At 46.3% G+C, this 12198-nt stretch overlaps 2 protein-coding genes and 1 long non-coding RNA gene across 8 annotated transcripts in view; 1 reads left to right on the plus strand and 2 right to left on the minus strand.

Moving 5' to 3' along the window:
• The window catches only part of TRMT1L (tRNA methyltransferase 1 like), a 51202-nt gene extending 44704 nt beyond the window's left edge, over positions 1 to 6498 (minus strand). Inside the window, 1 exon segment of the mRNA XM_007056700.4 lies at positions 6154 to 6498. Within this exon segment, the coding sequence (XP_007056762.3) occupies positions 6154 to 6241 (88 nt within the window). The 5' untranslated portion in view covers positions 6242 to 6498.
• Positions 220 to 1809, minus strand: LOC122466861. The gene is made up of 2 exons (XR_006292762.1): positions 1020 to 1809; positions 220 to 334 (listed from the first exon to the last, which is right to left on the minus strand). It is a non-coding gene; the product is annotated as an uncharacterized LOC122466861 (long non-coding RNA).
• The window catches only part of SWT1 (SWT1 RNA endoribonuclease homolog), a 69845-nt gene continuing 64136 nt past the window's right edge, over positions 6490 to 12198 (plus strand). For 3 of the 6 annotated variants that reach the window (XM_043553090.1, XM_043553093.1, XM_037907904.2), the window contains exons 1-2: positions 6491 to 6631; positions 11046 to 11120. In XM_043553090.1, coding sequence (XP_043409025.1) covers positions 11055 to 11120 — 66 coding nt within the window. In that variant the 5' untranslated portion in view covers positions 6491 to 6631; positions 11046 to 11054. Of the gene's footprint in view, positions 6632 to 6889; positions 7040 to 11045; positions 11121 to 12198 lie in introns of those variants that run through there. The other 3 variants (XM_043553092.1, XM_027818979.3, XM_043553091.1) reach the window with 3 other exon arrangements.

The following is a 12198-nucleotide window of genomic DNA, read 5'->3' on the forward strand; positions in this document are numbered from 1 at the left end:
GGGTCGCATGAGAAAGAGTTTTGCGACAGCGGCTGCAGGGGAGGGCAGGTGCAGAGCTGCGCAGTTTGAAAAGCTAGTATCACCTGGAGCACGTCTGCTTGGCGCTCCATAACCTTTAAGAGCTGCTCCGTGACTTAATTCTGCCGTGCCGTGTTCTCCTTTTGGTCCCTCTTCTCACTGACCCGCCACTCCTTCAGTTCCTGTTTCTCAGTGGCAGGGTGCATCATAACATCACACAGAAAGTCCTCCTTAGGTCTTCTTGGCCGCTTTCTAATTCTGAGCAGCCGTTCAGCCGCTGATAACTAAGGGGGAGGCTGGGCTCCCATGGTCATCTCTGTGAAGTTTAAATGCAGCATTTTACAGAAGCAGTATGGTTTGCAACACAGACAACACTGATTCAGTGCTTTAAAACACAGCCAGTACTCTCACCTCTGTCACTAACTGGCTGACCCCAGGCAAGCACACATGAGCCACAAGACCCCCAAAATGGTGAGTAGCTGCAGGGGCAGGGTAAATCACTCTTCCCGGACCCTGCTATACACTGGGCATGTGGCTCTTGGGGAGAGCCAGCACCGAAGTGGGGGGGCCTGATAATCATTCCTGTCCCCAGACTTTCCACAGGATGTGATCATATCTTGCTGCTTAGGGTGAGCAGGGAATCAAGGGAGGATCTTCTCCAAGCCTACGGCTTCCGCCCTGGCCCCTATGCGGCTTGCCTGTATGCAGCAATGGTTCCCCTTCCCTCCCCAGCCGTGATGGCATAGTGGGGTGAGAAAGTCACTGTTAATGGGGCAAGAAACAAAGCAGCTCTGCCGAAGAACCTGCGGCAGCTGATTGCCCAGTATCTCCACAAGAGTTTCCTGGAGATCTCTAAGGGAGATTCCTGTGACATAAGGGAGTCAATCAGTAGCCTGTTCCGCTGCTCAGACTAGGCATGCGGTGGGAGACAAGCCTGCTTCCTGCAACCCTCCTTCCCCCAACAGCTTGCTTCAGCAATTCCCAAAATCAGATCCACTTACCAGGGGCCTCCTCTCCTGTTTGCACTTTGCCAATCTCCGACAGCTGTGGCTGGCTAGTCTCCTCCGAGGTAGAAAAGAGCTCCTGGCTGCATGCATGTCTGGCCTCCGAGTCATCCTCTGCCTCTGGGTCCCCTTCCCCATCCACATCCTCATCCAAGATTTCCTCCTCCTGTCTCAGTCAACTCTCGACTGGCATGCGAGCCAATGAAGTATCCACAGTGGTCTTTGCAATTAACATGGGGTTGCTGCCAAGTATCGCGTCCAGCTTTCGTAGAACCAACAGTTCGTGGGCCCAGCCCCGGAGTGGCGGTTTGCCTCTCATGCCTTCTTGTAAACGTTCCGCAGCTCCTTCACTTTGACCCTGCACTGCAATGTGTCCCAGTCATGGCCCCTTTCTGTCATGCACTGTGAAATCTGTCGGTAGGTGTCATAATTCCTACGTCTGGAGCTCAGCTGGGACTGGACAGCCTCCTCTCCCCAAATGCTGATGAGGTCCAGCAGCTCGGCATTGCTCCAAGAGTGTGATCGCCTGGTGCGTGGAGCAGGCATGGCCACCTGGAAAGATGCGCTGAGGCCACTGCACACATCACCAGCAAACAGGAAGGGGACTTTCAAATTTCCAAAGGAATTTTGGGTGGGGATGATGGTTGGTCACCGCAGGGCAGTAGCGTTCAAACTGATGACAAGAGGTGAGAACAGGCATTTTGGGACACCTCCTGGAGGCCAATCGCAGTGCTGTAACCACCACAGTGTCTACACTGGCACCGCAGCGCTGTAGCCCCAGCGCAGAAAGCTGTATGCCTCTTCTTGTGGTGATTTTTTTTTTAAAGTGCTACAACTGCGCAGTTTCTACGCACTAAGTGGCTTGGCAATGTGTACATCTTGGGAGTTACAGCGCAGAAAGTTGCTTTACTGTGCAGAAACTTGCCAGTGTAGACAAGGCCTTTGATAATGAGCTCTTCAGTCTAGCAGAGAAAGGTATAACATGATCCAATGGCTGGAAGTTGAAGTTAGATAATTCAGATTGGACATCATGTATAAAATGTTAACAGTGAGGACAATTAACCATTGGAACAATTTACAAAAGTCTTGGTGGATTTTCCATTACTCGTGATTTTTAAATGAAGATTGCATGATTTTCTAAGAGATCTGCTCTAGAAATTATTTTGGGAAAGTCCAATGGCCTACGTTGTACTGGAGGTCAGACTAGATGATCCCACTGTTGGCCTTGCAACCAATGATTCAGGACAACAGAAAGTTTGGCCTCTTGTCACACGTGTTCCAACCAACTACCACCAGCAACTGGAAAGGTTAGTGCGTGTAACAGATGCAAGGTAAACTGGTGTTGTAAGCTCAAAGCGTTCCAGTTAGTTTAAATGCCTTTTTGACCAGTGTAAAAAGACGAAGAACTCAAATACATGACGGATGTTACCTCCTCACAAAGGACAGGGCTATTCTGAATGGCAGGGTCCATTCAAACTTGTTCTCCAGAGCTTTATACTGCGTAGTACAGCAAAAGCATCCCTGTCTGTTGGGAATATTCTGACACAGTATTCACAGCACCATTTAGGGAGGGCAGGAGGAAGTCTCCTGCCTCGCCCCTGAGTTTTGTACAGGTCTGCTCACAATGCACATCCTAGCCCCAGGCAGAGCTCTTAACTGCAGCACAGCCTGAATGTGGAATGTGAGTTCTGCAGAAGAGAAGTGCTGCTCCCAGTTTGTTCCCCGGGGGCAGGGAGTCGTATTTTGTTTATAAACAGAGGCAGGGGGAATTAAGATAAGAAAGTGCTGGTAATTTAAATTAAGGATCTAGAAGGCATGAGATGAGCCTGAAAACAGGATTCCCTCTGTGAGGGGGGGGAGGAGAAGGGTGTTGAAGAGAGAACACAGGAGGCTCAGAAGTCTGAGCCAAGGTTACGTTCAGAAAAGAGGGAGATGTGAGGGGGATAGGTGAAAAGAAGGGGTCAAAACCAAGCGAAGAGACAGCAGTGATTTAGAGAAGTTCCCACCCTACCTGTGGTAATTATGTGGCCCCATCACCATAGGATCTGAGCATCTCACAATGTCTAACCTATTTCTCCTCACATACCCTCTGTGAGGTAGAGCAGTGCTGTTATCCCCATTGTACAGGTGGGGTATTGAGGCACAGAGAGATTAAGGGCCAGATTTTCAAAGGTATTTAGGCACCTAATGGTATTTTCAAAAGTGGTGCTTTGTAAACCTAACCAGCATCTTTGGGTGCCTCAAGACCTTTGAAACTCTGTCCCTAAGGCACTGGCCTGAGTCAGACAGGAAATCCACAGGGAAGTAGAATGCAGGTCTCTCAGGGCTAGCTCCCTATCCACTGGACCAGCCTCTCTCTCTGTTGAATGCTGGGGAGGGGGGAAAAAAAGAGACTCGGATTGTCGGCTAGATGAGAGCAAAATCAAGAAGGCTAGCTCTCTGACCGTCCAGCAAACGGTCCCAGGCTATTGGGAAGGATGTCATGGTTGACAGCATCAGAAGCAGCACAGAGGTCAGGAAGGATGAAGAAAGAGAACAAGAGTCAGGCCAACAAAAATGATTAGGGGTATAGAACAGCTTCCGTATGGGGAGTGATTAATAAGATTGGGACTTTGCAGCTTGGAAAAGAGACAACTTAGGGGGATATGATAGAGGTCTATAAAATCATGACTGGTGTGGAGAAAGTAAATAAGGAAGTGTTATTTACCCCTTCTCATAACACAAGAACTAGGGGTCACCACGTGAAATTAATAGGAAGCAGGTTTAAAAACAAACAAAAGGAAGTATTTCTTCACACAATGCACAGTCAACCTTTGGAACTCTTTGCCAGAGGATGTTGTGAAGGCCAAGACTATAACAGGGTTTAAAAAAGAACTAGATAAATTCATGGAGGATAGGGTCCATCAATGACTATTAGCCAGGACAGGCAGGGATGGTGTCCCTAGCCTCTGTTTGCCAGAACCTGGGAATGAGCGACAAGGAATGGATCACTTGATGATTACCTATTCTGTTCATTCCCTCTGAGGCACCTGGCATTGGCCACTGTCAGAAGACAGGAAAGTAGGTTAGATGGACCTTTGGTCTGACCCAGTATGGCCGTTCTTATATTCAGATGAGAGGAGAACACTTAACCCTGAGAAGGTGGCAGATTCTGCCCCAGGCTGGGTTGTAGAGCAATAGCTGCTGTGAAGTCTTACATTTTAACTGAAAACCATTTTGTTTTGTCATTTTTTGTTCTGAGTTTGAGAAAAGGAAAGGAAAGAGTAAGTGTCACATGAGTATCGGATATGTTTATGCCTCAAATGCTTAGGGTTTCAGCTGTATTCAGGCCAACTGCAGGACAAAGAACACAGCAATTGCAGCCACAGACTCCATAAAGTAGATGATTATTGTCATTATTTGTATAATTCACTGGGCACTATTTGTGTGTTCAGCACTGCTCAGACTATGGCAGAAAATGTAGTCCCTGAGCCAATGCATATAAGATGTATAATTCTGGATAAGATGGCTCAGATATTTAGGTATGAAGTATATAGTTATTGACCACATGTTATCACATGTTCATTGTGTAATGTTAATATCTATGAGTGGAGGCACTGATGGCAATAGAAGTTTTCCCTGATTAAGAACTGGAAGGTTTGACCCTCCAATATTTTTTCAAGAGAAAGAGTTCCTGTGCCTGTTTATTTTCCTTTCCTGCCTACAGTGACCCTGATATACCTCAGAAGACTAATTTTCCCCCCTTAACTTTAAAATGTGGAATTTTCTTAGTGTTTAGTTTTAAAAATTCTCCTGTGAGAACTGCAACTCAATCATTGTAGTGTTGTGTTTAAGAGCCTTTTTAAAAGTAACGAGCCTTTAGACAGAAGTGAAAGCAGTTTTCCCGGTTCTCATGATTTTGTCCTTGTTTTCCTTGAAACCCCAGCTCCTGGAATCAAAGGATATGTGATGATTTCAGCCTTCATTCATAAAGAAAAAGTAAGTTTCTAGCCCTCATGGCTGTGGAGATAGCTTCAAAATGTGACCCCAGTGCACCCTTGAGGGTGCAAAAGCCAAAGACTAACAAAAAGAACACCAAATCTATTACTTTTACATACTCTCATGATTTTTAAGCCAATCTCATAATTTTTGAACATTAGGGTTTGACAATACTGTGAAAAAAACCTGAAAGTGTCAGTTTCACTCTTGTTTAAAGTAAGTTTCTAGTCTATTATTTGTGGTATGGTAACACCCCTAGAGCTCCAGGCAGCTGCAGTATAAACTCACAGAGCCTTGCCCTAGTAGGATGTTTTCAAAAGTTAAATGACCTATTCCAAGCTTGGTGAACTCCAAAGAGTAAGAAGTCTAAATGGCAGAAAGGAATCTAGATTTTTCTACAACTCTTTCAACTGTTGTATTCAAGAGTTAATAACAAAGTAAGAATATACCGTACATTAATATTTTGAACCTAACCAGTGTCTCTTAAGGGACCTGACACAAGATGTCATAACATGTTACTACTACAGCTGAATGAGTATAATATTTATTTAATTTTCCTTCTTTACATAGGAATTAGATACAATGCTCCTGCCAGCTAATTTCTAAGTTATCATCTGCAAAACACCTACAGTTTTCAGGTGCCTAACTCACTCCAGAATCATGGTTAAAGTTGCCCCCCCCATCTGAAATTCCGCCCCAGGACGGGGCATCACGCCCCTGAAATTGTGAGCAGGAGGCAGCTCCATCAATGGGCTCCAGTAGTGTCCCAGAGGCAGGAGAGAACTGGCAGTGTAGGAATAACACAGGTTATCCACCTACCAGGGGCAGGTGAGGCGTTGCGTTTCTCTAGCGCCATCCGCTTAAGGCGTTTCACCACCATGAGCCGGCCCGGCTCGCAGGTGGCAGTATCTTCCCGGCAGCCGGGGAAGCAGCAGGACCCAGGAGTCCTGACTCCCATTCCCGGGCTTGGTGGGGATGCTGCTGCTATGGCACCCCGGCGCCCAGCCCCCCGCAGCGGGTGAGCAGGGCCCGGACCCCCGCCCGCCCCCCTCAGCTCAGCCCCTATGGCCCAGAGGGGTGTCTTTCTTCCACAGCTCTGTCCCCAAACCACAGGCTGCCCTCGCCACGCACCCACCCACAGCCGCTCCCTTACTGATCTCTCCAGCCTCCTCCTCCTCCGGCTCCTCCTGTTCGGGGGGCAGCCGGGCCAGCGCTGCCACTACAGCCTCCTCAGCCGCCATCTTCCCCGCACACAGCACGGAACTACTGGGCTGGCGAGCGGAGCGCGAGCAGAAGCCGCAAACGCCTCTCCTGACCGCAGGGAAGGGGAGAGCGCGCTGTTCGCTCCTCGCTTCCTCTCACTGGGCAGACGGCCGCGCCGACTCGCCGCAAGGGGGCGGGCTGCCGTTGTTCGGGCCCCGCCAATAAAAACTACGCTTCCTGAGATGCATATCTGCAAAAAACTACACTACCCAGAATACACCGGGATCAAAGCAAACAACTGCCCTCCCGTGGCCGGGAGCGTGACGTTCAAATGACGCCAGCGGCCAAAAGGCGCAGTGAGAAAACTACACTACCCAGAATGCCAGTGGGATGAGGTCTGCGTTGGGCCTTGGCTAGACGGCGCCACAGTGAGTAGAGCTCCGGGCTGTGTTTGTGGGGGTGTCTGTGTTCCCCAGCCTCTGCCTTGGGCTGGTTGGGAGAGAGGCTTGCTCGCTTGCTCGGGGGGCGAGTGGCTGGCTGCCCCTTCTCTGAGGGATAGGGGCCGTGTGGTTCTCTGGGGCTGGATGGGGCATTTCCTGGGGGTGGCAGGGAGGCTGCCCGCGGGGTCTGTGAGGTATCCCGCCCCCGCTGCTGCTGTAAACATAGGGGGTGGGGTGGAGCTGGGGAGCAGCTGGAGCTGCTGCGGGCGGGGGGCGGCGGCACCGAGCTGTTCTCGGGCTGGAGTACTCTCTGCTTCCCCTTCTTTGGCGTGGGTGCCACGATCGTAGGTGCACTAGGAACAAGGATACTGACCTGCGAGGTGCAAAGGGGCTTAGGTAAGTTCGCAGTTTCTGTCCTGACAGCGATTAGTCACCCTACTGAATAGCTCTTGGATAGTGAGTACTGACAGACCTGACGCACCCATTCCAGGTGGCGTTTCTTCGAAGGCCAGCCTCCATCGCCCATTTGTTCACTCTTAAAACAATCAGCTTTGTGCTGTATCCCGTGCTGAGCTTCATGCTTGAGAAGTGCTGCCTGTAAACATCCATATGCTCCTTCAAAACCCTCCTTAAAACTTCTTTGCCGTGATGCCTACAAAAAAACAAACAAACAAAACTTGACCAGTATTGTCTCATTATTTACTTGTACTCTCCCATCTGTCTGTCTTTTTCCAGCTGTTGTCTCTTGCTTAGATTGTATGCTATTTGGGACAGGGACCATCTTTTGTTCTGTGTTTGAATGGTGCCTATGACAATGGGTACTGGTCCATGAATAGGGCTCCTAGGCTCTATGGTGATGATAATAATAATAAGCCTGAAAGTGTTAGGCTGATTCTTGCCCACATGCTTGGGGTCTAACTGAGCACCATATGTGGTGCTGAGTAGGAATTTTCCCCTAGGCCAGATTGGCAATGACTGTGGAGTAGGGGGTGGGGGCTTACCTTCTTCTGTAGCATGGGGTATAGATTGCTTGCCCGGATCGTCTGGAATCATTTCCCTGTCATCACAGGGGCATTGGGCATTGGTGTACCTTGGTCCTCCAGTTCTTTGCCTGTGGCATCCAGGGGCTTGGTCTGCTGAGGATTGTAATACTTTGGTGTAATTTGGGTTGCTGGGTGGTGTTGGTGGCCTGTGATAGACAGGTGACGCTAGATGATCTAATGATGCCTTCTGGCCTTAAATTCTATGATATGACTTTATTGGGCTTACTCGTCTCATACAAGGATGATCAACATTACATACAGCGTATTATTTCAGGTACACTTAAATCTACTCCTCTACTATAGTTACCAGTTCTCTGCAATATTGCTCCACTCACTGTTCATAGAGTGGAAAGTGTAGCAAAGCTCATAACAAAATTGTGTGTTCATAGAGTGGAAAGTGTAGCAAAGCTCATAACAAAATTGTGTGATATGCCACATCTGCCATTAATTAAAGACTTGTTTAATCCACCACATGATCATCTGCCCTCACAGCACCCATTGCGGATAAGTTTACCGGGTGAGGGATTTACAGTCGAAGACACGTGGCAAGCTTCATGGTCCGCAGACAGACTGACAAATAATTATCTTGTCTCGGACTTGTACTGGACATGGAATTTGTGCTGCAGCGGAATTTAGTGGTGTTTTAGAGACAGTCCACTATATCAGTGTGGGCAGCCACAAACCATGACACACGTTGTTGAGGTCTACAAAATAACTCAACTTTTTGATGGTCTTTGTGCCTTGAACGTTGCTGATAAGAATGCTGTGGCTTGGCTTGACTGGATTGCATAGGCCAAATAAATAAATTGGGTTAGACTGTTGTTAGAAAAACGTCATTATGTGTGTTTTGAAGAACACCTGAGTTTATCGGAGTTGAAAATTTAATTTGCTTTTTCTGATTTAATTTCAGTTTGCATTTTTCTTTTAAGTTATATATGATGATGAAACTAACACAAATCAGTTGCACACTTCAGTTCTTGTGCACCAAAGCTTTCTCTCATATTTGGTTCACTAATATTTTAGGGGAACTTTAAATCTAAACCAAAAAGGTTTTATGATCAGAAATTCTTTTAAAATTAATGAAAATGTTTTTATTAACGTTACAAACAACAGTTTTCCACCCATCCTGAAATCAAACTTTTTAGGCCTACCTTACCTGAAAATGTCCTTTTTCTTAATTTTTTTTTTTCAGTGGGGAGGGGTCTGAAAAGTCCTTGATCTTTGAAACTAGTTCTACCACTATTCCAACTAAATGCCAGATTATGCAGTTTGGGTTGCTGGGTGCAAGGAGCTTCTACTTCCACTGGATTTTTTTTTCCCCCATGCATTCTTCCCCTACCTAAGATAGCAAACTCCCCCCCCCCCCCCGCCACCATATCTAACCCCCCCTGTATGCTTAGGGATGGGGTCCTGGATCAAAGGTTTTTCTGGGCAACTTGGCCACCTCTCACAGCCCATGCTTCATGCTTGCTGCATTCAAAAAGATAAATCTTCTAGGATCAGTTGGTCCCTCTCTCTGTGCATACTTCAGGGATGTAGCTTTAATGCAGTCCTACAAGATTCCACTGGAAGAGTAGAAAGGAGAAGAAATTTGGAGGGGAATAAAATAGTGATTTCACAGCTACACAGCTCAACAGTGATAATTTTTTTCTTTGCAATAAGTTCATAAGGCAGTAACAGATAAAAGGAGAGCGAAGAAAAATGGAGGTCCAGCTCCACAAACTTGTGAAATGTTCACAAGAACAAGGTATTTGTGTAATTGAAGACAGGGAAGCTCTTTTTTACTTTGTTATACCATGCTCATCACCATAGTAGCTGAGTGCCTTCCAATAATGCATTAATAATTTGTCTAACATCTTTCATGTCATTTCATAGAATCATAGAATATCAGGGTTGGAAGGTACCTCAGGAGGTCATCTAGTCCAACCCCCTGCTCAAAGCAGGACCAATCCCCAACTAAATCATCCCAGCCAGGGCTTTGTCAAGCCTGACCTTAAAAACTTCTAAGGAAGGAGATTCCACCACCTCCCTAGGTAACGCATTCCAGTGTTTCACCACCCTCCTAGTGAAATTTTTTTTCCTAATATCCAACCTAAACCTCCCCCACTGCAACTTGAGACCATTACTCCTTGTTCTGTCATCTGCTACCACTGAGAATAGTCTAGATCCATCCTCTTTGGAACCCCCTTTCAGGTAGTTGAAAGCAGCTGTCAAATCCCCCCTCATTCTTCTCTTCAGCAGACTAAACAATCCCAGTTCCCTCATCAGCCTCTCCTCATAAGTCATGTTTTCCAGTCCCTTAATCATTTTTGTTGCCCTCCACTGGACATTCTCCAATTTTTCCACATCCTTCTTATAGTGTAGGGCCCAAAACTGGACACGGTACTCCAGATGAGGCCTCACCAATGTCGGATAGAGGGGAACGATCACGTCCCTCGATCTGTTGGCAATGCCCCTACATATACATCCCAAAATGCCATTGGCCTTCTTGGCAGCAAGGGCACACTGTTGACTCATATCCAGCTTCTCGTCCACTGTCACCCCTAGGTCCTTTTCTGCAGAACTGCTGCCGAGCCATTCGGTCCCTAGTCTGTAGCGGTGCATGGGTTTCTTCCGTCCTAAGTGCAGGACTCTGCACTTGTCCTTGTTGAACCTCATCAGATTTCTTTTGGCCCAATCCTCTAATTTGTCTAGGGCCCTCTGTATCCTATCCCTACCCTCCAGCGTATCTACCTCTCCTCCCAGTTTAGTGTCATTTGCAAACTTGCTGAGGATGCAATCCACACCATCCTCCAGATCGTTTATGAAGATAAAGAACAAAACTGGCCTGAGGACCGACCATTGGGGCACTCCACTTGATACCCGACAATCTAGCCAACTTTCTATCCACCTTTTAGTCCATTCGTCCAGCCCATACTTCTTTAACTTGCTGGCAAGAATACTGTGGGAGACTGTGTCAAAAGCTTTGCTAAAGTCAAGGAACAACACGTCCACCGCTTTCCCCTCATCCACAGAGCCAGTTATCTCGTCATTTGCTCTCTCTCCCCCCAGAGAGAAGCGTGTGTTGTGGTAGGTGTTTTTTTGTTTCTCTCGCTCCCCCTCCCCCGTATTTATCTAGTGTTAAAGTGAGATCTTAGAATCCAGCTCTACTAGAGGTCTGCTTTTATTGTTCTGTTAAGTGTAAATAGGAAAAAAATGAGAACTCATGAGGATGAATTCAGAGAGAGAAAGTTAAGTCTAAAGTATTTTTCTCCCCACAATCACATTTGATGCAGCTGTTTAAAGATTAAATTACATGTATTTGGCAAGAAGTGGAAAGATAATTTTGAAATAATATTGATTAACATTACTTTCTTTAGGGATTTGAGATGTCCAAAAAGAAATCCAAGAAGTCTAAGCAAAAGGAGGGAAGTTCGGATGCCTTGGATAACAAAGTAAGAAAACTAATACTCTTGTGAAAATAACATACTTTTAAAGCAGAGTTTCAATTGCTTAGCAGATGCTTAATAGTCAGAGGAATGAATCAGTGGCTGAGAGGAAAGATAGGGTCATGAAGGCAGTAACAAGAGTGACTCAGTGAGCTTCTTTTAAGTTTCACTCCTGATTTTCAGGAAGGCTGTGAGCAGTTTAGGTATAGAACTTGTCGGAGAAGCTTTCCTCTTAGTATATGCATTTTTTCCTAAGAGAAACTGTCAATCAGAAAGCAGTGTTTATCTCCTAGATACAGCCGAAGGCAGAGTAGTGATTCTCATTTTTTTTAGATTAGGAGCCAGTGATGTGCTGCCAATATTTTAACAAGTAAAGGAGTACTCGTGGCACCTTAGAGACTAACCAATTTATTTGAGCATAAGCTTTCGTGAGCTACAGCTCACTTCATCGGATGCATACTGTGGAAAGTATAGAAGATCTTTTTATACACACAAAGCATGAAAAAATGGGTGTTTACCACTACAAAAGGTTTTCTCCCCCCCTCCCCTCCCCTCCCGCTGGTAATAGCTTATCTAAAGTGATCACTCTCCTTACAATGTGTATGATAATCTTCCATCATACACATTGTAAGGAGAGTGATCACTTTAGATAAGCTATTACCAGCGGGAGGGGAGGGGAGGGGGGGAGAAAACCTTTTGTAGTGGTAAACACCCATTTTTTCATGCTTTGTGTGTATAAAAAGATCTTCTATACTTTCCACAGTATGCATCCGATGAAGTGAGCTGTAGCTCACGAAAGCTTATGCTCAAATAAATTGGTTAGTCTCTAAGGTGCCACGAGTACTCCTTTTCTTTTTGCGAAACTAACACGGCTGTTACTCTGAAACCTATTTTAACAAGTGTCTCCCACAGAAATGTGTTTTCTTAACCTGTGAGATTTTATTCAATCAATGACCAATATTATGAGTAGATTCCCAGTGATGGTAACATGCCTGTAATCAGTGATTGATTTTTAGATGTTTTTTTCAGCAAATCACTTAAGAAAATCCTAGTCCAACAAGCTAAATGTAGATTCTAATGGCCA

The sequence above is a fragment of the Chelonia mydas genome, chromosome 8 (genome assembly GCF_015237465.2).
Source record: "Chelonia mydas isolate rCheMyd1 chromosome 8, rCheMyd1.pri.v2, whole genome shotgun sequence".
Classification (NCBI taxonomy): domain Eukaryota; kingdom Metazoa; phylum Chordata; order Testudines; family Cheloniidae; genus Chelonia; species Chelonia mydas.